This window comes from Dermacentor andersoni, chromosome 10 (assembly GCF_023375885.2).
Source record: "Dermacentor andersoni chromosome 10, qqDerAnde1_hic_scaffold, whole genome shotgun sequence".
NCBI lineage: Eukaryota > Metazoa > Arthropoda > Arachnida > Ixodida > Ixodidae > Dermacentor > Dermacentor andersoni.
The window spans coordinates 108,192,751-108,219,614 of NC_092823.1; the positions used below are offsets into that span (position 1 = coordinate 108,192,751).

The following is a 26,864-nucleotide window of genomic DNA, read 5'->3' on the forward strand; positions in this document are numbered from 1 at the left end:
AGTGCATAGCTTACCGTAATATAATGCGTGGCTTCGTTTAGTGAATGAAATAACCCAAGTTGGCACTTTTTGTGTGTGGCGGCTTAATTTGAAGAGCAAATCAAGAAAACAACCGCCCAATCGTGGACGCCCTCTGTAGCAGCGCGGAGGAACACAAACTGGGTGCGCTGCGATCCTGGTATAACCACCCTTCCCGTTTGCGTCGAGAGGCCTAGTGCGAAAACAAGGACTTGGTTACGTTGTGCCCTCGATCAATTAAATTACAGCCGCACTATGGTGAGTACCAAAATTTTGTCTAACCCACGGTCAGCGGTCGTTTCATAGCAATCGCCTGTCGTCGCGCGGGTCGCACGTTTGGTGCCAGTCGTTTTGAAAGGGGCGAGGTTAGCCGGCACGGGTGACGATACCGGCGTTTTGTGCCATCCTCCATGCCACGGCCCCCGAAGCCTAAGGGCTGCTCCTCGTAGCTAATTTTGGCAACGTTAAAAGCCACATTCACGAACGCTCGTATCTCCCCTTGCCTGTTAAGCGCATTTCTGTTCTCTTGAGATGAACAGAGTGCTGGGGCAAGTATAGCGTCGCCCGATGACACACACTCCTTCGGGTTATCGTTCTTATGTGGGGCTTCTTCAACGTAAACCTCGGGAGCTTTTTGCTTTTTTTTTTTTCCTCCACGACTCCATTCGGTCGCTGCGATGCTAAGCGGTGTGCGGTCATGTTGCATTCGTAACGTTGTGGGCGCTAGCGGGTACGGATAGTTTCGATTACCTCCTACGGGTTGGCTTTTGAATTGCGCGGAGTTAGCAAGCGGAGCGAAGGGCGGTTTCTGCATGCCGCCAGGCCTAACGCTGGAGCGATGAGCCCCTGTCGTCGGTGGGGGTCTTGCCCCTGTGTGTTAGGCCTAGCCGTCTAGTCATCCTCTTCTAGCCGGCTTTTTTTGGCATTGGCGGGTGACCGCGCTTGAGGCTGCCGTCGGAATGTAGTATGTCGTGTAACCCGCCGCTCCGCCCCTCGGAATACGCCTCGCCGTGACGTTTATTTATGCCTTCCATCGTGGCATCCTGCCGTCATCGCGGTTTACCGTGCACCACGCCTTCGTTTTGATTGTTTGGGGACTGGCGCCTGTGCTTGCGTTAGCTTCAGCGCAAGCATAAAAAAAAAAAAAAACGAAGTTTGGGGCTTTCCCTTTCTGAATGCAGCAGTCGGAGCTACGTTCAGATTTCGTTTTGTTTATCTTTTTTAAATTTTCAATTGCTTTCTTTGGCTTCGTGAAAACATAACGAGGCCCCATGCACGGAAGTCGGCAATTTCTCGGGCTCGAAAAACCAAAAAGCGCCCGCGCATTTTTTTTTAACGTCTTGTCGCAGTGAGTTGACCCCGTTTTTTAAATGGAAAGGGCTAGAAATGAGCAAAATTGCCTTGCTCTTTCTCTCGCGAGACATTAAAAAAGAACAAAAGAGAAACATCGCGAAACGTGCTATACGATTTTGGGAGCGTTTCCCGGTTCTTATTCTTCGTTTCGAGCGGTTGGACACCGCTTCCGCGGCTGGTAGCGTGAAGGAGCGCTCCTTTTCAACCGGCTCTTCAGTGCTCGTCGGCAGCCCGACGTTGGCTACTGTCGTGGCATGTGACTCATCCGGCGAATGAAGTCGTTCAGCCGCTTTCCATTGTGTGGTTGGCGCTGGCCGGACGTCTTGCGAGAGCCAGATAGCGCGCTCAGAGTTCCTGTGCAGGCGTTTTGCGCGATTACAGCGAGCAGGCGCGCAGGTGAAAGAAAGACAAGCGCGCTTGTACGAGCGACGAAAAAGAGCTCGACAGAAAAGGCCCAGCTCGAGCAGTCGCGTGCTTTAAATCCAACGCCAGAATGTAGTGGGGGCGTATCGAATCGCTCCCCCAACGTGACCGTTCTAGAGGTGATGTTCACCTACTCTCAAACCTGTCGGGTGTAAGTGACGCCAAACACAGCACGTGGTTCAGTTCGGGCCGGCTGGCATTCCCGCCACTGTGAAGATCAAGTTTATTACGATATGGCAAAAACGTGAAAATGGTCATAAGCAACGTAAAACAATCGGTGAGCTTGAAAAAACAAAACGGACACGGGTAAATTGACCTGCTATCCAGTTCACATGTTCGACCCCCTTGCCTTTGTGGTGCTCTCTCTCGTGGGACAGAAAAACGTTTGTAACGAATTTTTTCAGGGAAGCCCCCGGATGTTGGGGCTATACAATATAGCCTGTTTTGTCACTTGGCAGTAGCACTAGGGAAAATCAAATCCCTTGGTTACCTTTTTCTTGGGACCGAATGCTGTTGCTACTGCAAGTAGTACATGTATCGCAATGCATCAGTTGTAGGCTCCGAGTGCTATTGACAGCTTTTAGCAGTTTAATGACCTCATCCGTCTTGCAGCCTTTTGACATATTGCAGTGCTTAGTTAAACTTCTGCTTCTGAAGTAGTTTCATTCAGTTGCAGGTCAGTTATCCGTGCAGTAGCTGTTGGCCTTCAGTTTTTAATAACATCCCTACACAGTTAGCCAGAATCATAAAATTCCCCTTTCTATCTAAGGTGGATTGGTGCTTCACATCTTTTTTTTTTCTTAGTGCTTCCTAGGTGCCATGTGACTCTTCGGCTAGTATCAACATGCCTTGGAAGATAATGCTAACTTTTGCTACGGTAGCAAGCGAGCCTGTGAAACATGGCTGCCCTGAAAATTTTCCCTGCAGCTTGGGCATGCATGCTGAAATCAAATGACATAGCATTTGTGAGCTTACTCGACCAAATTCACTGTTGCACGGCTGTGCTGGAGGTAACTAAGCTGTGCTGGAGGTAACTAAGATTTTTGCTCTTTCCATAGCCTTAAGACTTGCTCATGATAGTATGGGCGGTAGAAGTGTAAACGTAGCAGTAGTGGCGTTTGCCTTGCCTCAACAGTGTATGCGACATCGTTACATGCCTAGCCGTGTTTAGGAAGTTATCTAGCCCCTGTGTGCAGAACACGCCTCGGTGAAGGGTTCCTGTGATTCCAGTTTCATTGCATGTAGAACATTTACAGTATTGTTACAACAGCATCTGGGTCATCTTGTGCAGGCTTCTTGGGATCTGTTCATTCTAATCAAACTAACAAGCAGTCAAACATGTGCCAGGTGCTGTACTTTGCAAAAGTCATTTTCCTTTGGTTCTGACAGCTTTGTGCATTCCAGTGTTTGACGGAACGTACTGAAATGTCGCTGACCACAATTTCAATTTTGCACATTGGTTACACCATTCAGAGCAATGATCCTTGCACTAAAGCAGATATTGACAGTACTATGGATGTGTATGTATCTGCATTACACATCTACATTTGGACTTGTTCAGTGGTCTCTAGAACACTGCAAGTTTTACTTTGCTACCTCTGTTACATGAAATTTCCTTTCTTCATTGTCATTGCACTGCAAATTCTCATTTCTTCCCTCAGTGCCTCTTTTCCTTCCGATGTTGTAATGGCTGTAATAGAAAGCTAGCATACTTTCTGAAGTAATCTTCAGGTATATATACCACTGTCCCAGGTATCCATGCATCCTCAGCCAAATCTTAGTGGATGTTCAACAGCTTGCACTGTGCTTATGGTTTTTGTGGTTTGTATAATGCTGTCAATGAGCGATATTAGGGGTAGGCTCTAAAAATAACATGCAGAAAACATAAGGCACTGCGACTTGGCAAGGGGACAAAAATTTAGTCATTCACTTGCTGGGCTAAATGGCACACCACCATTTACCTCTACCTTGTGGAGACCCAGACCATGGACAGATCTGCACAGGCATGCTAGATTGACATTAGGTTATGAATGTCCGCTTGCTATGCGAGAAACAATGTATTGATACTAAACAAGGAGACTGTGCTACCTGAGCATTGGAAGATGTAATTGTAATATCGAAAAAAAACTTAGTTTGGCTAATTCCAAATGAGTAAATGAAGATGTAGTTCAGGTTATCAGATAGAGTTGAGTTGGTCATGTAATAAAGTGGACCCGTGGACCATCTTGAGTAACCAAATTGGGGCCAGAAACAGGGACAATGCGTGCTTCTCAATGCTAGCAGTGCACATAGTGGTGGAAGTAATGGTCTGAATGCTTTCTGTCGTTTGGACCCACGTGAGAAGGGTAGTTGTAGATCCCTAGGAGATGCCTCGGTCCTGCATTGTACAAAACTATGCAGCTGTCATGCAGTGCTCACATTTTCTAAGAGGCATTTGCTGCAAGCCTGCTACTTGTGTCTTGGGACAAGGGTTTCTTTCTTTGGGGGGGGGGGGGGGGTGATTAGACCCTTGGTAAATGACTGCTTTCCTCCAGTGTTGCTGTTATGTGATGCTTACTTGAGTATCTAATCTAGGTCTTAATGTAACATGATCTACATGTAACAGGTCTCTGGAGCTGACCTCTCCTTTTGCACATTAGGTTCTTGTATTCTTCTTATGTGCATAAAGCCTCTGAGGTGATTTGCATGTGAGGTCACAACCTGAATTTTGGAACACTGTCCCACATCATCTGGCTGCTAAACATAACCTTGGTGTGAACTTTTTGCAATATAAATCTATTCTACTTCTAGCCCTCATACCTGTAGCGATTTGTGTTCACTGCTCAGCCACTTGTCGTAGCCTTTATTTACCCTCAAAGGAAAAGTGATTGTTCACTTGGGACGAAATGTTTTATCTGGATTACTAAGGACTCTCCATAACTTTAGCTAGCGACTAGTGCACTTCCTCATTAACCAGAGCCTGGTCATACTATTGGCTGGTACCCACTACGTTGGCATGCTGGCTGTCGGATTCTTCTGCCAAGCACGTGGTCATCGGTTTTGATTCCCAGCCGCTGCGGCCGCATTCTGATGGGGGACAGAATGCAAAAATACTGTCTGTATTGAAATTTATCAGCATGTTGAACCCTAGGCGATGGAAATTCAGGGCCCCTCTAGGTCATTCCTCGGAGCCCGTGGGTTGCTTGACTGCTTCAAGCGCTCCAATTTCATTTAAATTTGGCGCTAACTTTTTCTCCCACCATTCTTGTTGAAACCTGTAGGCCTCTGTCGATCCGTAGCTGGCGCCCCCCTTCCACGTGGCCGGCGTTTCTCGGCTTCAGTTCGTTTTTCAACTGGGCCGTCTCCCTTCTGTCAGGAGTATTTATCTGGCTGCTGCTTATTCTCGGAGTTGAGGCCTGTGCTATTTTCGGAAGGGTGCTTTCCCTCCCTTTCTCCTCCTCCTACTCTGCGCTTGTCTGCTGTTGCTGGCATGGACTTCTTTGCCGGGCAAGTGGAGAAAAAGCGTTTTGGCGACGGTGGACCGCCTGCTTGGGATGGCACTGCTTGGACTAGCCTTCTGCTGAGGCACCCCTACGCGAAACCTTTTCGCTCGATTGTAGCAGTTCTGCAGCAACGGCAGGGAGGCTGCCAGCTTCGGCACTGGCTGGATGCATGATGCTGGCTTCATTGACTTGGGCACTGAAATAAACTTTCAGTATGCCAATTACAGGTCGGTTAGTTTTGGCATAAGATGTAGTACAAGGTGTTGAGATTTGAAAGTGGCTGCACTCTTAATTTTCAGTCGCGGTGTGCTTGTTTTCGCATGCTATGATTAGGCCAGCGCCTTCACAATCAGTTGCAGCTTGGGGACAAACTGTGTAATAGTGTCGCTGCTCCCTATGATGGCCACACATTTTCAAATCCTCGTGACTAGAGTTGGTTGTTGGGCGAGTCGGTTCTTAGCGCTTTATAGATTAACAGCAGAAAGGAAGCACGATAGCTCACAAGTTCTTGCATCAAATTATAAGTATTCAATACGAGTTGCCAGTCAGTGCCTGTGCTGTCATTCTTTTTTTTTTTTTTCACTCTTTTAATTCGTAAAGTGCGAGCTTTAGCCTAGTTTGCAGGTGTCATTGTGTAGCTGGGATGACTGCATTGGTCCTTTGTCGTAAGCAACACTGCAGATAACATACACTGCATGCGGATTCTTAGCCCTTTGCTTGATTCTGATGATTCTGATGTGGATTCTTAGCCCTTTGCTTGATTCTGAGTGTAACATTACCGCATTGCCTGCTTGGCCTTGTGCTTATAGTAATTAAAAATTTTTAATTTCTCTGTGGTTGCAGCAGTAAATTGTAGGAAAGAAAAAGGCATACCAATACTCTGGGCATTAACTTCATCATACCCCCTCCAGCCAAAACAAAAATTGTTGAGCAAAATTTGTGGATGTCTTGAATGACCTTGGTCTTCAGTATATCTTGCACACCTTGCAGCGGTTCAAACTACTTGCATTTGTCATTAGAAATAGTTTCTCATATTGGAGACAAAAGGTGCAACTTCACCTTGCTGGATCCATACTGCCACAATAACAAGCGTTTCCTTATGGATGTCATGGTTTTTAAGGGCCTCAAAAAAAGTGGTAAGCTAAGGTGCATCAGTAAATCGTGCTTCTGAGAGCTCAAGTTATTAAAATACATTGTTCTACAAACCAGATTGATTCAACGTGCGCCTGCTCAACCCTTTGCGTGTGCTAAAGCTTAAAAATCTGCAACATCATACTTGTGTGTGTGTGTGTGCATTGTGGTTTCGCTGCAAGACTCGGAAGGTCGTTATGATATGCCTGTGATCGCACGACTTGTTCAGCATAGCCCGTTGAATGCTAAATTACACAATGTCGCAGTACAGGTGCTGCCCAAATCCAAGCCTCAGTGGTGGTGCCCCCTGGATAAACAGATGCAAATCTTAAAGGCTGGTTGCGTGCGGTGGAAGTAATTGCGGGAGCCGGAAACGCATCGTAGCCATTTGGTTTTGGACACCTACCGTTGTCAATTGGCTCAGAGGGCATAGCACTAATGACTCATTTGTTTTAGCTTTCTCACTTTCCGGAATACTGGATTATTGAAGAGGTGTATGGCAGCGTAACGCTGTTAGCAACATCTTGTGTTGCAGAGTTTAACCAGAGAACGCACAGTCAGTGTAGTAGTGACCTACTGTATCTCCTACTTAACTGCTGCTGTAAAGCTTGGTAGCAACATAATTGTTAATGTGCAGTCCCTTTATAATTTCCTTCAAATGAGCACCCTCATTCATATTTCAAACAGCATTGTAGTTGGCCAAAGCATTGGTAGATCTCGCTTCCAGCTTTGCTACTGCAGACTATGGCTCCTGTGATTCGTAAACAGTAAAAGTGTGCAAGGAGCTAAGACTCCCTTCTACCATGCTTGTAACATTCTGACAGTTAGTAGAGCTTCATACTCCATCCTTGAACTCTGCATTGGTGTGGTTTCAGAAGGGTTGCTTTTTCTTATGCCTTCGCAGTCTTCCGGCGTGACAGTGTCCACTGAAGCCAAGACAGTGTATGAGGAGGTGAAGAAGGATAAGAAGTACCGCTACATAATCTACCACATCAAGGACGAAAAGGTCATCGATGTGGAGACCACGGCAGAGCGCTCTGCCACCTATGCGGACTTCTTGGAGCAACTGCAAAACTACAAGAACGAGTGTCGCTACTGTGTCTTTGACTTCCCTGCCTCCATCCGCGCCGAGGGGGCCTCCGAATGCGCCATGTCCGTAGACCGCCTTGTCCTCATGACCTGGTGAGAGAAAGCACAACCTCTACATGAGTGAATCCCTGGGGGTATTGCCAGAACGTTCGCCTAATTTGCTTTTTTTCTTTTCACATTTACCTGCATTAATGAACGTCATTCACTCCTGAGCACTAGATTGCTGGTTCAATTTCTGGCTATGCTGACTTCATTTCAATGGGGTTTGAATGCAAAAGTGCTTGTGAACATTGAAGGTCCACACTAAAGCACCAGGGCATTCAGATATAATCTTGAGAGCCCCCCACTACGTCATCCTTCACAGCCTGTGTTGCCTGAGGGCTAAGCCCCCTAGTTTCTATTCTTGTTTTTCAGTTAGTTTGGTTGCCCTTTCAGGGCTGTGTAAGGAGCTCTGTATTTCTGGTTTGAGTGTAATGGGGCATCATTTGCTTAGCGCTTTTGTGGGCAAGATGAGTCGGTCTCGTATGCATATCGGGCCACGTTTTCAAGCAGTCAATTTCTGCTGATTTCTCAGCTTAATGGGGAAAATTTGCAAGATAAACATGCTGTGTATATTTCACAATGGGCAGATATCTTGCACTATAGATTTCAGAAATTTTTTTTTGCATGGCATCAATGGTTTCGCTAAGCTTCTTCTTCTCCATAAGTAGTTTCTGACTCCATGTGCAGAATACGTTGGATGCTGCTCCGGTGATTTTGAGACTGTTTAAAGGAATATCACCTTAAGGGGTCCTAGACCTTTGTGTTGGGAAATTCATTCATCATCGGAAAGTGGTGCCGTGGACATGGAAGGAACCACATAACAGTTTTAATGTCGGCTGCTGCTTATTTATGCTGGTTAAATTGGTTGGTTAGTGAAGGTGTTGGTGGCTATGGGAGGGAATTGGTAACATTGTACATCATTTAAACCGGCGCAGAAGACTACTCAAGCTTCAACTTGCTACCTTATTGCACATAAATTGCAGGCTTGGACTCCATCACATGCTCTTTGAATATGAAGTTTCAGTTGCCTGGTTACTGGTTAGCACATGGCTGGTTACTTGTTAGAGCAACATGATCTAGTTGGACCGACTACCTGTACAAAAGGCTGCATAATGTTCCGATAATGCATGTGTAAATGTTTCCCTCTGGCAAGTGTACAATCGCCTGGCTTTGCAGCAGACATGCAATTGGTGGCATTGTCACCTTTCCGCACGCTTGGGCAGCGCTTTGATGTAGCTTTAGCTGGTACTTGCAGCTAGATCCCCAGCAAAGTGGCAGCTGCGCATTTTGTGTTCCTTCTAATGGTGGACGACACCGCATAAAGCTTTTTGGCTGAAGTGCAGGGGCCGTGGTTGGTTTTTGCCTAGATGTGGCAGAGAACTTCGATTCAGCACGTTCGCTTGCAGAACTTGTTCTGCATAAAAAAATCTATGAATTGCAAGTGGTGTTGCAAGACAAAACGTGCATTTCTTTGTTGGGAACAGAAAGACATGCAAAATGTGGATTGTGCGTTGCTTTGCCATAATGACAAACAAGGGGGGGGGGGGCTGCTGCCGGTTCTTTTCTGTTTATTTACTCGGGGGTATGCAGGCAATAGAGAAGTGGCAGTAATAAAGAGAAATTGAGAGCCAGTCCACAATGTAAAGGTGGATGACCAGCAGAGCTGTGTATACAGTAATAAATATGTTGCTAATAACAATGTTGGTTGAAAAGAACACATAGCACAATGAATTTAGTCTTTTCAAGAATTTTGTTGTTGAATTGCATAATCAATGCTTTTTTTTTTGTACTTATTATTTGGGCTCAAAGCTATCGCTTCATGATCGCTATGATTACGGCAACTGGCTCTGTGGCAGCTCTGGAAAAGGTTCTTTGCTGATGACACTTCATGGACACCGATGTTTGTGTAACATTGAATGCTGAACCTTTCCAAGAGAAATGCTACGAACTGCTTTCCGTATGGCCGAGGTAAGTCTTGACGTCGCCTACAATTGCGATGAGAGTGCAGTCGATAGGGGGTGATCCAAACAAAAGTACACACTCGGCGTGTGCGGCACGATCTTCGTATTACAATGCCGCCCGCTGTTGCCGTGCACATTCCGGCTTCTGTGCATAGCGGTGCTCTTGTTCTTCGTAGGCGCGCTCTTACAGTCCTCACTGCACACGGCCTACCCATTGCATGGGTGGAAAATAACTGAGATAAGGTTATGTGGTTTGCCTGCAGAGCTCGTGACTTCAAATCCTAATTCATACTTAAGTGTCTATTCTGGTTCTACTTTTTTTTTTATCGCGATGCTTTGCTACACTTCTCACTATCAAAAGCAGCTGGGGCAAACCTGGCGATACGCTCTTGCTTTAGCTTTATAGTGGCCGCCATATTTTTTGCCCTCGCAGACAAACCGCCAGAGCCTAGAGTATAACAGCTCTGCTGTAAAAAAAAAGACGCGGAGGGGGGTGGGATGTTACGGGGTTTTGCGTGCCACAATCGAAAATCTGATTATGAGGCACATCGTACTAGTGGGTTCTGCATAAATTTCGACCACTGAACGTGCACCCAATGCGCAAGCTTTTTTAAACATTGCTTCTTTTAGAATTAGGGCTGCCGTGGCTGGGACGCGATGGTCATCCACTTGAAAAAGTAGAAGCTACAGATTAAGTTGTTCAGGGGGTCAAGTCTTTTAACGACCTCTCCCGCCTTTGCTCTCTCACGCAGGTGTCCCGAGCAGGCGAAGATCAAGCAGAAAATGCTGTACTCCAGCAGCTACGACGCGCTCAAGAAGGCTCTCGTGGGCGTCTACAAGTACGTCCAGGCGTGCGACTTTGAAGAAGTCGGTCAGGAGGCAATAGAAGCTGCCTTCCACTCTTCGCGCAAGTAGGGACACACACACTTGTCACGGCTGAGGTGCCACCCTCTTCGTTTTATTGTTCTCCTCCGGAGGTTTTTTTTTAAGTTCACACAAAACAAGGGGAGGGAAAAGAAGTGTCCACTTTTGCTCGACAAGACGAAAGGCAGGAAGCAGGCAGCGACTGCAAATGTGTTGCACACGCCTCTGCAAGAATGTCAAGACCGGCCAAGACGCCGTTCATTTGGTTTGTTTCGCCGACGGCCGCTTTCCTCCGGCGTTGTCCCATAATCTGCCTGCTTTCCGAGCCCTTGGTACCCTTCTGCAACAAACCCTGTTGAACACTGTTCCTTTCTATTCTTTGTTACTTTTCTGGACATTCACATTTAACTGCTTGTTTTCTCCATTTCCTTCAGCGTTGAACAGAAACTGTCACTGTCCCCTTCCTTCTTAATTTTTTTGCAACAGTTCATGTAAACCCGGTTGGAGTTGAATGCATTACTTGCATTTGCTAGCATTGTTGAGATTTCGAACAAGTTTCATTGATTTTTTTTCCTGTGTTAATAAATAGTAAAGCAAGGTTACCATTTATTACTGATGCAGAAATTTGTAGTACGTGCAAATGCTTCATGTAACACTGGAGCATTTTAAATGCCTGGTTGGAACAGTCTGTTTGCTCGTGTAAACTTTAACTCCACGGATAAATTTTAAACGTTTACTCCACTGTTAGCCAGGGTTGCTTCAAGCAAGGGATAAAAGGGTTTCAGGGTTCCTTTCTACCAGAGTTGTGGTTTTTTGGACACTTCAGTCCCTTCATTCAGCCAATGTATTTTTTTATTTTACAACTTTGTGCTAGTGTGTTTACCTGCTAACTATTTATTGAGTCACGAGGTTGTTTCTTCTGTTCTCCTTTTCTTTTTGCCGGCATTTTTAAATATCTGTTAGAATGGCAGTGAAAAAATATTCTGTGTGAAGCGCGGTAATTGGCCTCTGCCTTTCTTTTCTTTTTTTTTTTTTGCTATCAAGTTGCTTTAGGCTTCAGTTTTTTTCTCGTATACCTGTGTGTACATGGACAAATGTGAGGTGTGTTTTGTACACCGGCAATGAGAGACTTGCTCTGGATAAATTGCAGATGCAAACCTCTTGTCGTGTGATCCGATAAAGAGGTGCGATTACCTCCCTGGTACGGGTGGGCTGACTCTAATGGAATTTTTTTTTTGTGCCCTGGGGAATGAATCAATCTGGTGAACACTGATGCAAATAAAAAAAGTATGAAAATTTTTATAAAGCTGATCCTCGTTCTTGATGTGTGTGTTTTGTGAAAAGTGAGTGCAGCAAACCGCACGTGCCAAAACTGGAATTTCGCTTGACATAAACATCTGGTACCTTTTGGTGTTCAAACTTTAAAGTTCAATTTTTGTTGCTGCGATGGGATCCAAAATGCAGTTATAGTTACGTTTAATTAATGGGGGTTGACATTATTGGGACATCGATGTATCTGGTGGAATTTAAGCAGAACTTGGGGCAATTTTCAGTTAACTGCAGTTAATCCTTGATGGAATGGCTGGGGTAAAAATTGGGTCACCTTCATTGATGTGCTGCAGATATTTGGTGTTCCGCAAGGAATAAGCGGCTCCAAATATAAATGTGGCAGCTCCAGAATGTCCTTTTCATCACGCCCATCTGCTCCAAAGGCCATTTCAGCCACTGATATGTAGTTTTACTAGCTGCCGCTTCTGTGCTTGCCAAGTCGTATGCAGGTGAAGCCAGTGCTTGTCCCAGAGGTAGGGCGGGCGCATGCTGCACTCCATAGTTTCTTCATAATACTAGGCAACTCTGGCACTTCACTCTTCCTGCCACCATGCAAATGATGGGTAGTGCATGGATTTGTCTGATCTTCATGCTTGGGGATTCAGTCGCTCTTGTGGCTTTGTCAAACTCTATGTGGGCCTAAATTTCAAAGCGAGCGATGCTTTTAATGCAGAGGGTAATGAGACTGCCAAATACGTACAAGCCTGCTAATTGCAATGGTTCCACTTGTCCATGTGTCTGTGGTGTAATGGTTTCAATACTGGGCTTCTCTGCTCGAGGTCCTATGTTCAACAGTTTTTACGATGTTTAATTATTTATAATGCAGTACTTTATTTTAAATCATCACTTTGCAAAGTTGCGAAGCCATTTAAAGCCAGAAGGATGAAGTTGGGCATATCCATGTAATACCCATTGTTCCCATGCTGGCTGACTGCCCTGCTACACTAGTGTACTACCGTGACACTAGACACTAGCGCCACAGTTCCCTCTGCTAATTTTATGAAACTATAGCACTTACTAGTGCATTTCGTCGGAGGTGTAGCTGTTTTTCCGAGTGGTTTCCCACAGTTTAGGGGGTCGTGTTTGCTCCATGTCTGGCAAGGGCACTTACGATAATGTGACCCGTATGCGATATGTTTCTTTCGTAGTGTTCGCTCAATTGCCAGTGTCTTCGGCTTGTGCCACTCCTGTAAGCTGCCACGCTGTCTGCACGGTGATGGCAGATTCTTGATGTACAGGTAAACCTCAATATAACGAAGTGGGTGAAACATTCAATTTTCTTCTTTATATTGAAATTCGATCCGTGCAAATAAATAATTACCAGTACATCTTTTATGCCACAAAAGGGGCGGAAAAATTTGTCAAATTATCTGGAAATCAAAAAGCAAATTTGAATGAGAAAAAAAAGTTAAATTTGAGTCTGCAAACAAAGATTTCATGCCGAATTGATGATATCCTGTCACCGGTGGTACGAAGCGAAGCCAGCCGCGCTCTCGCATCCACTCCGCCCCCCGCAGCGGGACAATAACCGCCGGCAGTAGGGAGTTTGAACGCGTTGTTTGCCTATCGCTTCAGCACGCCTCCAAAACTCAAGATTATGCAGCTTCAAGCACTAAACTTGCGGGAAAACAGCGCACGATGTCGTGCCGTCTCTGCCTACCCAGTCTTTACACACCTGGAAGGTGACGTCTAAAACCTCTTTGCACAGACTGCATATGCACTCGGCCACGGCGATAGCTTTGCGCAGCCACGGCCATGCTAGAAAAGGAGACGCACAAGAACCTGCCATCCTTTCTCCGTGCTCGCACGGAAAGACTGTGCGCATCAAGCCACCATCTTTCTTGGCTCGCCTTGAACGCTCTCACTTGCACCTAAAGCATGCATTGCTTCTCGCACTAATATAGACCATGGTGCTGCTCCCCTTCTGTGGTCTATGGCTATTCGAGAGGTGCATTCGCAAGCAGCAGCATGTAATTTGACCATCTGCAACTGTGGAAGTTTTTCATTGTCTCTGTATTCTTTTACAACGACAGTGAAATTTTGTTATATTGAAAGCGTGTATAAACAATATCATCAGCCTATTCATGTCCACTGCAGGACTAAGACCTCTCCCTGCGATTTTTGTATTTTTTATATTTCGTTTAGTTATGCTGAGGTTCATTATACATTGTGTTCTATGACAAGTTATAAGAAGTTAGAAACGTTGTTATATTGAGAATGTTGCTGTATTGAAGTTTGTTGAGATTTAACTTTACCCAAAAGACTTCTCCGGCTTGCTTGGGTATTTCATGGCACAACAGGCAGGTATTTTAGGGGAGGAAGAAAAGACCAAGCTTCCGCACAGGCGAAGTTATCTGCAAAGTCGCAAAGCGTCAACTTCTGGGACAAGACGGCTTACTTCCAGTGGCTTCAATCAAAGGCGCTCGATGGGCTATGCAGTCCCCAAAGTGGAAATCTGGTGTCGGCTGTCTCGCCTCTGGAGAGTGCAAAACTGTCCCACCTTTACTTACACCTAGGAGGTACAGGTAGGCAGTCTGGAGTTGGAAAGAAATTAAGGACACGGTAATTCGAATGAGAACACTAGAAACAAAAGTTCTTGGAGACACTAAAGGCAAATATTAAGTCAAGCTAAAGTGATAGATTAGTGCTGGAGAATCTCGCATCCCGAGCAGAGTTATGGAGAAATTGAGGTAAACGTAGGACACGGTTTGAGACTCTGGGCATTGGCCGATGACGTAGGCACTCTTAATTCTGTCGCTAGTACTCAACCTCTTGTCATAAAAAGATCATCACATTGCATTATAAGACGGAAGAAAATGCTACTTGTCCAGACCTATTTAATTTTAAGATTTTTCATTGATGTTACCCTTGACGACTATGCAGGCGGCCGAAGGGTTGTCGCTCTACTCTGCGTGGCTCCCACTTTTGCATTTCAGCAGTTTCGTCATCGCGTAGTGCTGTGCAGGTTTTGCCGGCTAGTGATACTCTCACGAACTCGAAGTAGCAGAGAGAGAACATTTATTGTTAATGAGGTGGAGGCCGACATCCTCGTAGGGTGGAGCCCTACGATTTCATGCCCATGTGACGTCCTAGGATGCCTGAATCAACGTTTGCCCGAATGACTCGCACCACTTGCTGAAAGGCAGCTGCACCGGCAAATCCAATGCAGTCTTGGCTCTGATCTCTATGGTCGTGTGTTTGCGTTTTGAGCAAAGAGTCGCACGGTGCGCCGATTTACTCACCGACGGCAGCCAAGGGTGGTGATGCCGTATGCAACGTCGCCACTCCCCGGTGGGGTGGCGGGAGATTTGAATTCCTATAAAGGTATTCGGACCCTTCAGATCCAATTTTCTTTCTTGTAAACTAAGTCTTGGCATGAAACAAGCGTTGCAAGGTTTCTGGAAGTTATTTAAACAGTCCACGTTGACTTAGTATTTGCCATCAGTTTCCCTTTAAAGACAAGAACTGCAAATGAGAATTTGCTGATGAAAAATTGTGTGACAACAAAGGACATCTTGCTCTTTGAGGTGGAGTCGCCCAGCCCATACAAGTGCGGTATCGTAAAGCTTGAAATGCTCTAAAAACCCTTATGCTAGCGGGTAAGTACACGCCACGCATTTCGCACGTCGCAAGATGCTACTACCTATTGCGTTTGCTATTGTGTCCCAGTATTTTGATAAAATTGTAGCATTGGCTAAAGCTTTGTCACTCTCACACAGCACGGCACATACATATGTCCCAGGTAACGTTAGCCAAACAGTTCAACGAAAAAAAAGAAATGTGCAAGACGCAATTATCACACCTATAGTGTCTGGTCGTCAGATCTCCGATGGTATTATTTATTATTTCTTAAATAACTTTGGTAGTGTTAGCTGGGACACCCGGTACATGGCGGATCGGCATTTTGTGTATTTTTCTCTCTGGATTTGCCTCGCAGCACAATGAGAAAAAAAGACAAAAGGGAAACGCATCGTGCAGAACTGATGCAGTCTCCCGAGAACTTGCCAGCCACTGCCCACAGGTTGTAGTAGCTTTCCGGCAATGTGACTCCAATCTGGCTTTGCTTAGAATTCTAGGCCTATCTAGTTTCACGTGTCCCAGGACACGGCCAACGCATGTGTCGAACACCTGTCATCACCACAGGAGTCTTGACAGTTGGGACCAGAGTTCTGGACTGGGCCCTTCCATTCCAACTGCATTCCAGAGAGTGCGTTAATTCCGCTCCTCTTTTTAGCTCCTCGGAATGATGAGAATTGTACAGTTTCCATTCCTGGAGTGGCTGATCTGATGCATTCCGCTCCCCAATTCCAATAAATCAAACGCTTTCTATTCGTTTACTACTTGCGCTTGCGTAACAAAAACATAATTTGCTCTCAAAAGTTCGGAGTTGGCAGACCAGCTCTGGGCCGTCCGGCAAGCCGAAGATGCCGCCAGAGTCCAAGGACTTTGAGCCGCCACCAGAGGCCACCACAACAAAAACTGCGGGACCATTCATTAATGAAGTTTCTTCTTGAATCATTGCAGACATTATAATGAATGCTACATGCTATTTTTTTTCGCGTACATAACCATTATTATTCACTTTCTAAAGCCATATGCAGATTTGTTTTGCAGGATCGGCCACGGCGGCTGCATTTCGATGGGGGCGAAATGCGAAAACACCCGTGTACTTAGATTTAGGTGCACGTTAAAGAACCCCAGGTGGTCGAAATTTCCGGAGTCCTCCACTACGGTGTGCCTCATAATCAGAAAGTGGTTTTGGCACGTAAAACCCCATAACTTAACTGTTTTGCAGGACGATCTGTTTTGTTTCACATGTACTGGAATATTTTATATGGCACCTTTTTTTTTTTTTTTTCTAGCAAACCTCTGTGACCGCCTAGGTTATCTCCTGGATACCGTACAACTTCATCAATGAGGAAAATCAGACAATTCGGACTCGTCCTCTGGTCCCGGCAGGCGTATGCATTATTTAATGCAATCAAACTCGTTTTATTCGCACATACTCGGCCGCACATTGGTTATTTCGGACAACTCTCGGAGCTCGGCAAGCGCGGAGCGTCGCAGACGTGCGACGCCATGTCGTCAGCAGAGTTTGTTCTTTATTCTATGGACAGTATAGTCATGGCCACTGGATTAAAAAAAAAAGAAAGGTTAAAGGTATAGTGTAACGTCGGTACTGCAGTGTAAAAGTGGTTGGTACGTTTTGTGAATCGTGCTTGCTTGCGTTTACCACCGCGCATAGCATTGCGTCATCCACGATTGCGTTGATAACGACCGCGGTTTCATCTGCAGCGTTCGTGGCAGACGGTAGTTTCGTTCTGACTCTGTGCAAAGCTGTCGAGGATGAAGAGCACCAGCTACACCGCGATGGATGGACCATCTGTTGCCTAAAGAAAAAAAAGAATCGATTTGTGCGCGCAGCAGAGAAAAATCGCGTCTCAGGTGAAGACGTGCGGCGTGGGCGCACTGCGAAGGAAGTTGCGAGGCCATAGGCGCCGAGAGCGCTAATCAGTCGCGAGATGAGTGTGGCATCTTCTGCACTGCCTTTTCGCGAAATAGAAACGGCATTTGACGATTTGTAAAGTAAATAAAAGCATGCTCACGTAGTAAGCATTTGTGTATTATTTTCTCGATAATTTGGACATTTTTTTTCCCGTCTCGTGAAATCCAAATTAACGAGGTTTTACTGTATTTGACTGGGGGTGAAAAAAGAAAACGCGGCACATTCTAAATCGTAGTGGAATGGTGCAGGGTGCAGCCATTTATGACATTATTGTGGATGTGGATCTTGCACAGCAAGTCGTGTAGCCAAAAGTCATGGACATGATACATGCACATGATGGCCTGTCACAACATACACCACAAGAATCCCCGAGCTATCGACTGTTCATGCCATCTGGTGTCAGATAGGCGAATTGCAGGCACTGGGAAACAGAAATCTTAAGTGTAAGAGCATCTACAGCGCTCCGCGCTGAACATGGGTACGGTTACGTCGCTGCTTACCGAGGCCTGTCGAGTCCAAAGTAAACATGAATGAACGACGCGAGACTGCACGAAGCTCTTGACATGAGATGTATGTTTATTTCTACGACCACTTGAGGTATGACTACGATGAAGGGGGAACAAAAAACAAGTTGTGAACACTCGCTACATCCACGCTCACTCCGAGAAACCAATGGTATCGCATTCAATTTCAACATGGACAGCAGGGAAACATCGATATAGAAAGCACGCACACTCGCTATGACCGGGCACGTCAAACTCGAGAAAATGCAGTGTGGCGAGGCAGCGTCGTTGTGTTTGTCCGACATCATGTGGTTAACATGCAGCAGATTCTTTTCTCTTGATCTAATTTGATGGCTAAGACTTGTGCCATTACTATGTGGACAAATGATGCAAGGCAGATAATGCAAATCCCCTTTAGGAATCGCCAACCTCATCAACGACTTAATCTTCCCTAAGGAAGCTGAAACCATTCCTTGAACCAGCACTGCAACAAAATCCGGCAACACGTTTCAGATCTTGCCAAGCATAACGTCTAATAGTTCAATTCTTTAATAGGCAAGGTACTTTGGCGCTCCACAGCTGGTACACTGGCTGACAGAAACATCTTGCAGCCTTGAATTTCCCTATTTTTACGCCAGATGGTGCTGCTATGCGAAACACCACAAATGTTGCCTGCGCCTAACTGCATGCATTCACGTTTAGAAAACACCAAACACAATTGAAACATGTGAAGAAGGTGCAAATGGTTTTGCTTCAAATGTACAATCACAGGCATTTCCGAGCTGGGGTGCAAGAAACCATCCGAATATACACAGACGATAACACACACATAACGACGCAAGGTCGGGACGTGAGAAACAATTACACTTGAGGAGGTAGGACAAGAGACGACAAAAGTCACGGATGTGACGCATGCACCTCGTGACACTGTCACGAGCATGCACCACGAGAATCACCGGGTTATCGTTCGCTCAAGCCACCTGGTGTCAGGTAGGCAAATTACAAGCACTGGGGGGACAGAATTACCGAAAAAAAATTTTCCAGAATGCAAGGAGGAATGAAGAGGTGATGGCGAGAGGCTCGTTCAAACAGCCGGGCCTGTGCGATTTGAGCTGCAACGTCGGGGTGGGCAAATCACATTTCATTTTGCATGGTTTCATTATAATGCATTCTTTTATGCACGCAGGCCTGAGTGCTGTGTAAAGAGCAATTGCCTGAGGCCAAGCGGCATAAACCCTAAAGCAGGAACAAGCAGGCCTCAACAATGACGTCAATTACAGATGAAAATTTTAAAAAAGGGAGAGAAAATACACGCAACATATAAGCAGATGGCATGCAGTTCTTGTCTAAGGTGCACCAACGGAAACATTGTCACAGTGTTATTGCATTTTCATTCTTCCCATTCATAATCATCTCAACGATATGGAGTGATGACAAAAACGAGATAAAAATGCCATGCAAAAAGTTGGTCAGCCTGTAAAATGCTTCCAGCATAAATAAGTGAAAAAAAAAAAATTTCTACAATGTGTATTCACAATGCAAATGGCCTAAATATGCAACTCAGACACTAGGCCGGCAAACAAGTAAAAAAATAACAATAACAAAAAGAAAAAATCTGAAAAATGTACACATGAACATTAAGTGAACAAACATTCTCACCCACGAGAACATACCAAAAGGTAAATTGCACTTTGAAAGAAAAATAAAAACATGCACGGACAAAAAAGAAAATAATTTGCACCTGACAATAAGCTGCTGTATGTTTTTTTTTTTTTTTTTCTCAATGCCCTTAAGTACCACATGAGGTTCTGCGGTCATGACACAGCAAGTTTAGGACTGTCATGTCTGCTATCTACAATAGGAACGAACCGCAAAAATGCGAAAGAAAGCTTTGGAAAAGGAACGGGGGTCTTGCATGCAGGACGCATACATCGAGCAAAAGGTAGAGACACACACACACAATGTTCAATGCACTGGTTTGTAGCAAGGTGAAACTTGGCTGCAAGATTGTGTCGCATTAAAGGAATGCTAAAGAGAAGCACCAAATTTGCCTAGACTGGAGATCTTTCACAGCTCTTCGTTTGCATCAGCTACTACCACAGAAAATGATCTATACTTTTCCCTTCTGAAATATCAAAGAAGACGGGGGTGAGCAGGAGGAGGGGCAGATTTCAAGGCCAGATTGTGCATAGGAGAATGTGACAAAGGCCAACAAGTTGAGCCTTTGCGTGGTTCTGAATCCATTTTCATCTTTGTTTCTGTATTGTTAACCGTTGAATCGAGATAAGACTGGGCGGACACCTCAATATCCATGACACTGCAGAGACCTAGTGCAAGAATCTCAATGTCCAGGTGTCGCTCGGCTTGCAGTCATCCAATTCTGGCCCACGGGTATCAATGAAGAGGGACTTGTTCAGTAATCCAGAAGTCCATACCAATCTGGCTTAGCCTATATTTTCTAACATCTTTTTGAGTGAGCAACTTTGTTGCAATTGTTAGCTTACGATTCGCAGCCCTACAACAGGCCAATCCTTCTCAGGCCGGCTGTGCAGTTCTTGTTTTTTTCAAGCATAGGCCTGATGTCTGACATTTATACAAAGGCATAAAATGTCCTGCTAGCAAACATTCTTCTTTTCTTTTTTTATGCCACATGGGGGACACTGCGAGACTACACAGCTGCAAGCCATTGATGCAGAAAAATCCTGCACACAGAGTTGGGACCATGCACAGCTAATACTGCAGGGGTTAAAAAGTACCCAGTGTCTGGACAACATAAGAAATTTCTCTTGCAGCACAGCTTACACATTGCCACTACCTTACAAGTGGGGATGACACAAGGCCAATCTGTGCAAGAAACCCGCGCTTCGTGCTATTGCTACATCAGCAGTCAGTGGACGTAGTGCGCAGCAAAATGCCCGCATATGTAACACTGCTGCTTTCATTCTTCACACAAGCCGCTAACACAGCAAACATGCTTTAACAATCAATGCAACTTGCGCTCACACGACACCCAAATGCTGCGAGTCATTTTAATAGCTTACAGTCCCCATTTTGTCGAGCACGTGCAAGCGTTAAGGTATAAAATTAATCAAGAAAACCAGAAGAAATTAAAGAAAAGATGTGCACGCATCTATGATTCATAGAAATGCTAAATAGAGTATGATTTGGGCTATTTCGACTGCATATTTGACTCACTGCATCAAATTCCAGGCAGTACATTAAGCAAGCCTATCGTGCTTCAGGTTCTGCATTCAGTTTTGGCCCTGTGTCATTGCGTACACCACAAGAGGTGGTTGGTGTTAAAAGCTAAGTGACAGTTCTTGTGGGGATGTACTTCGGTCACTGGGTGAACAAACACGCATGCAGAGGATCAAATCGCACGACAGCAAAGCTGCATGTTGGAATGCAGCAGAAGGACTAATTAACAACTGGAGACGATCACACATGGTTACAAAGCACACACTGCTATGAAGAGAAAAAAAACCCCTTAGAAAGAACACCCGGCCTCCCAAACACACGCAACCACGACTTTTTAGCCGGTTGGCAAGAACAAGCGCGGTAAAACGTGGGCTTTGGGATTCTTTTTTTTTTTTTATCTTAGAAAAAAGTGGCAGTGACTTCCCGACAAGCTCACAACAACATTTCGTCTACTCGACTTTCTCGCAACACTGCAGCTTTCTTTCATTCCTGCAAAGAGATGCTCGGTGGCTGTCAAGCCCTGCAAACTAATGTGCCAAGCTGATCTGATCAGTGCTGCTGTACTAAGTCGCAGAGCAGCAATGATTAATTCTCTTTTTTGCTTTCTTTCTTGTTCTTTGCCCATGTACTCTACAATGAGTGTAGGACTAATGAAAATTTTTTTCAGCAACTGCAAATCGAGCAGTCATGCCACACCAAGCTCTATACTGTGCTACCTTAATATTCAGGCTGAAAGCAATAGTTCCCAACTGCACGCCAACACTAAATAATAATGCTACTTTGCAACATCTGCGACTTTTCAGATTTCCAGTTTAAGCAGGAAAATACATGCACTAAAACAAATGAAAGTCAAGAGTGTGTCACAGGTGTGACAAGTAGGTCACCAGCGTGACACAAATATGTCACAATGCAACTCTGTTGTGCCAAGTCATTATGGAGCAACTAGACTCGCAGCCCGTGAGGTGCTCAAGATGAAAAGAATTACATGGCAACGTACATTTGCTGCAGGCTTGGCCGACACCCACCGAAACCTCTCTGAAAAGCTCGCTCGTTTACCACCACAATACCAACGACTCACATGGGGCTGGGCATAGATTTCAACAACCGCAGGGAAATGCGAAACACTTTCTGGAGAAAACAGCGCACAACAACGGTCAAGAAGAAAAACAGCACATGGCATCCGCTAGCTATAAGAGCCAAACTACAACACACACCCCTCGAGTCGTGGGCACTGTCACCCAACGACTGAGGGCCTTTCTGGGGGAACCTCTCAATGAGCCATATTTGTCAGCTGCTCTTAATTTTGACGAGATTCTGCAGCTGATGCAGACACATGATGTTGTACTTGGTGGCGTCAACAAAAACAAACGAGTCAGCGTTTTATGCAGGTACGGCAATGACTCGCAAAGCCCGGCGGCAGTTTTCTTGGGTGCGAGTGGATGATTTCACCCGGTCCTCCAGAAAGTTTAACAAGAAGGTCAGCAGCACTGTTTGTAAGGTCAAGTTGTAGCCAAATATAGCAAAGGCGAGGCAACAAGTATTACGTTTAAACTTTTGATGACTTGCGGCTTCGTTTACAAGGCAACAAGACAATGTAGCACTTGCCGAACGCCACCTGTTCACATCTGAATCGAGATTGAACGAGCAGAGTTGAACAAAAAGCCAGGCAAGACAGCCTAATCTACACCATCAACAAAATGCTGCCCATCCGAGGTATAAGCTTTGAAGCAGCAAACGTTAAACTTTCAGGCTTCTTGGCAGCAAACTATATCGCTGGAGAAAGGAAGGAAGGAATACCAAACTGCATGCAGTCTCCGAGATACTCATCACTCATGGCACACCTTCAAAAGTCAACCACACAACCTGCCAAAGTATAAATAGCCTTATCCATGCCAGTCCTCAATACGTCCAAAAATCAGCGTCCGCAAACTTGATAATCTAAGTTCAGCTCATCCATGATCCTTCACCACGATCCTTCATCATGACCACTCTTGCTGTGAGCAACATCGGTGCTTAGGTTACTCCTCATCAACTCAGACGGGGTGCGTCTCAAATGAGACAAAGTTTTTTTGTCCATACCTCCGCCACCTGGTGACGGCGGTTTGACTTTCCTTCTGACTAGAGTACAAAAATGGAAAAAATGTGTTATGTGGTGGTGTCGCCTTTGTAAAGACTCCCTGAGTCCTCCAACTCGCCTCGACAATGAGACGTGGTGACCAGTTCTGCATAACATTCTCCTCGCAGCCGAAGAAAAAAGAAAAAAAAAAGGAAGAAACCTCGTTCGCGGCTTCGGCGCTAGAAGGTGCTCTCAGTTGAGCACGGCTGCTTCCCACTACCCCGAGCCTGGCAGAAACACGTTTGAAACAGCGTTCCGAGGCATGGCGGGACTTCAAGTTTAGCAGCTTCTATGGCGCCCTTATGCATCGCAGTGAACTGCAGGAGGAAGACAGGACGATGAGTTCGAGCTCAGTTCGATACAGCTTCGGAACCTCTCATGCAAGTCAGCTCGGCTGAATAAAAATGCAGCTTGCCGACGGAGCATTGATTGAGGTGCACTGCTGTCTCACCCGGACAAGTCCGCAGAGCATGATGGTGGTTTGATGAGCATGCAGAAAGCTTGCATATTCCATTGCAGCAGAGCAATACCAACTTCCACAACAGGAACGGGTGCAGGGAGAGTGACGGACTTTGACGGCAACCCTTCGGCCAATGCACCCGCCACCCCCACCAGTTCGGCTCCCGACTCCCTTTGATTCATAGTTGGGAAACCTGCGCGCAGCCTCTTTTTTTTCCTCGCAAGGGATGACCACGCCGTTGTTCAGGACAAGTATAGAGACAACAAGACGTTTCCATGGGATCCGGTGCAAACACTTCATCGCCTCCTGTCGGACTGTGCATATTTGTGGTGAGCAAGGCTGATGACAGCCAAGGAGCTGGTGAGGAACCAACTAGATGGCAAAATACTGCTTCATAGGTCGCAGGAAGAGAGTAAGTACCCCCGCAGTTGAAGCAAACCCCGGGGACAAAACCCGCAATGGCGTCACAACACAACGTCACTGCAGAACTTAAACACCCCGCCACAGAGAATGCACTTGGCGAAGAAGTGATGCGCTCTCTCTCTCACCACTTTGATGTACTCGTTGTCGGAACGAGGTGTGAATGACAACATAGCTTGCACGAGTGTGGCTACCTTTTCTTATTTTCCGTTCTTGTTTTGTTCCAGAAATAACCTGATTACGCCGTTCCACTGTAAAAAATGCAGTAGAAAAAGAAAGAAAAGAAACCTGTTCATAAGCTTTCATGACATTCGAGGTATACAACGGCCTGCAAGCATAATGAAGATCCACAACCAAATACACAAGATTCACTGAAAATGGTGCCTGCAGCCGCATTTCATTGTACAGGTTCTATTACTTTCATGGAGAACTGAAAAAGAAATTTCAGTAATGAAACGTGGAGGCTCAATGCTACGCTGATGCGAGGCTTGGAATGTACTGTATGAAAACTGCACTCGCTGGCTTTAAAAGCAAAAAAAAAAAGAAAATAATGTGGCTTTCAAAATTGGTCCGAGTCGAAGCAACGAAATGGGCAGCAGTTTCACCGGCAGAATGTGCAATGGCAAATTTCCGGCATTCATGCACACCAAACACAAACAGTTCTGAAACAATGCTTGGGCACTATTACAAATCATTGTCTGCATGTACACTAAAACAAGAGTCGCATTACTTAATGTTCTGTTATGGCAAAAAAACTTCATAGATCTCCTTAACGGGGAGATGTGTGGTATGTCGAAAACCACTAAAGTTCATTAGCAAATTCGGATAAAATGTCAAATTTAACAACAGGATGGGGTGGTGAAGCGTTACATCTGCAACGTTAAAGACTGAACATGACCAACACAAACTAAGTTTAGAAAACACAGCAGCGCTGCCGGCAAGAGAAACTCGGTTACCAAGCCTCGCCGCATGTGTGACGCTTAAAATTGTGTTAAAGAAAAGAAAGGTACACCCACGATGGATGTTTGAAACATGCAAAAGAAAAGGAAACTGAAACTTAACACACATGCAGAGCTTAAAGGCTGGTACAGAAGCAGCAGGTCGAAAACATAATGATGCATGTGTCAGTCTCCCCACCCAAAGAAGCTTTTGCCAACTAAGCATGACAGCGGAAGAAAAACAACCGGCATTTGTCATAACAAGGGAATAAGTTAAGGGCAATAAATTAGGTCAAGGTGCAGGGCATGATTAACAAGTCTGGAGGGACTGGGTATGTGTAGGGGAGGGGTGGAGGTGGGCATATACAGTTGAGATTACAAATTGAACATGAATCTAACAAGTAGAGTGGGAGGAAATAAATACAAAACAGAAAACAAATAGAAGCAAGAAAAACAAAATGAAAAAAAGAATTTGTGGGACACCCTAAGGCATAAGCCAACGTTAATCGCTGGCGCCATCTGGTGAGGTGGAACCGCGCGAGAGGTTTTCAGAAGCGTCTGGACTGCTTGGGTTGCAGTCCGATATCTCGGGTGTGGGAAAGAGGAGGGCGGCAGATGTGCCTATGTCGTCTGTTGGCAACGCCTCGGGCATCAGTACTGTGGTAACCGGCGCAGATGATGACTCTATAGTGGAGGATGGCGACATGTCCATTGGCATTGTCGATGTGTCGGTGTCCTCTGCCGTAAGATGGGTGCCACCCTTGGGGGCATCGGTGACTTCTGCAGGTGCCTTTGTGGCACCCAGGCGCCGCCGTCTGCATCGGCAAGGCCGCAGGAGCTTGGGATAGATCAGCACCTCCCCGTGTAGCCCCTTGAAGATGATGCCACAGCAGACTTTCTCCCTGTAGCGAGAGATTGTGATGAGAAGCAGACGATGACCGTGGAATACATTGTACAGCTTCCGAGTTGCACAAGTGCAGGACAGAAAGTGCCACTGAACCGTCAAACTTTAACACAGGAGGATCTGCTTGTAGGAAGCTGTGTAGCAATTACATGCGCTGCTGAAACAATAAAACCTTGATACAGTAATAAAGTAGACTCTCTTTAAATGGAACCTCAAGGGACCAGAGAAATTGGTTCCGTTTAACCTAGACATTGCAGAGAGCATTGCATGAATACAAAACCAACCAACCATGAGGATGGTGTTCCGTTTAAGCGGCAGTTCCGTTTATCAAGTTTACATTGCACCTCATTAACTCAAACTTGCATATCTCGAAAAATCGTCCGAGTCGAAATTTCCTCTGGCACCGAACCAGTTCCCCTAAGTGCCACGTATTTATTGCCCTTTACATCAAAGTATGTTTGGGCCAGATGGCGGATATCTCAAAATCTTGACAGAGAATGCAATGTACTCTCTGCCGCCGGACAGTTTCACAAGCTTCGCACGAGGCTGCCGCGCCTTGGCCGTGCCTACCACAAAGTGGACACTTTCTCCGAATGTGCAGTCAGAACCTAGCGGCATAGCAACTTTGTCAAGCAACCATGGCGTGTGCCGAGGCAGGGCATGCGAAACAGCACACACAGTTCGTTTTGTTCGTTTTATGCAACGCAACCCTGATTTACCATCACAGGTACGATCTCAGTTTTAATTTTATTCTACGCAACGTAGAATAAAAGCACACCTGCCGGGTGCATTGTGGTACATCCTGCTCACGTAGCGGGTGCTCGTGAATGCTTGTGTCACACATGCGTTGCGTAGTGTTCCAACCTTTTCAATTTTGTTCAAACAGCTTTGGTATTGCAATGTCATATACTGGTAGTGGTCTACACAACGCACACGGCACGGACTTACTGGGAATGGTGCCACAGAAAGCAATGTGAGCATTCATGAGTACGCGCCATGCCGGCAGGACGTACTGGTGACAGATAAATTTACTGACGCCGAAATCGCTGGGATGGCTACAAACGGAGGGGCAGTGAAGGCGATGGCGACGATGGCATAAGAGCTCGAGAGGTGCCGACATCAGCCGA

General features: G+C 45.7%; 2 protein-coding genes across 5 annotated transcripts in view; one reads left to right on the forward strand and one right to left on the reverse strand.

Moving 5' to 3' along the window:
• Nucleotides 1-153: 153 nt before the first annotated feature.
• Nucleotides 154-11,674, forward strand: tsr (Cofilin/actin-depolymerizing factor homolog tsr). 2 transcript variants are annotated; one of them, XM_050192065.3, is made up of 3 exons: nt 154-276; nt 7,312-7,589; nt 10,252-11,674. In XM_050192065.3, exons 1-3 carry the CDS (start codon nt 274-276, stop codon nt 10,412-10,414), a joined length of 444 nt encoding a protein of 147 aa, XP_050048022.1. In that variant the 5' UTR covers nt 154-273; the 3' UTR covers nt 10,415-11,674. The 2 variants fall into 2 exon arrangements, with proteins under 2 accessions (XP_050048022.1, XP_050048021.1); XM_050192064.1 differs by lacking the exon at nt 154-276 and having other exon boundaries at nt 7,300-7,589.
• Nucleotides 10,829-26,864, reverse strand: part of LOC126544630 (SIN3-HDAC complex-associated factor) — a 38,013-nt gene continuing 21,977 nt past the window's right edge. For all 3 annotated transcript variants that reach the window (XM_050192069.3, XM_050192066.3, XM_050192067.3), the window contains exon 5: nt 10,829-25,735. In XM_050192069.3, coding sequence (XP_050048026.1) covers nt 25,336-25,735 — 400 coding nt within the window. In that variant the 3' untranslated portion in view covers nt 10,829-25,335. The remainder of the gene's footprint in view (nt 25,736-26,864) is intronic.

Excerpts from the sequence above, each read along its gene's own strand:
- tsr (XM_050192064.1), top strand. The coding sequence starts at position 7,300 with ATGCCTTCGCAGTCTTCCGGCGTGACAGTGTCCACTGAAGCCAAGACA. Across the intron at positions 7,590-10,251 it reads CGCCTTGTCCTCATGACCTG|GTGTCCCGAGCAGGCGAAGA; the intron begins GTGAGAGAAAGC and ends TCTCTCACGCAG.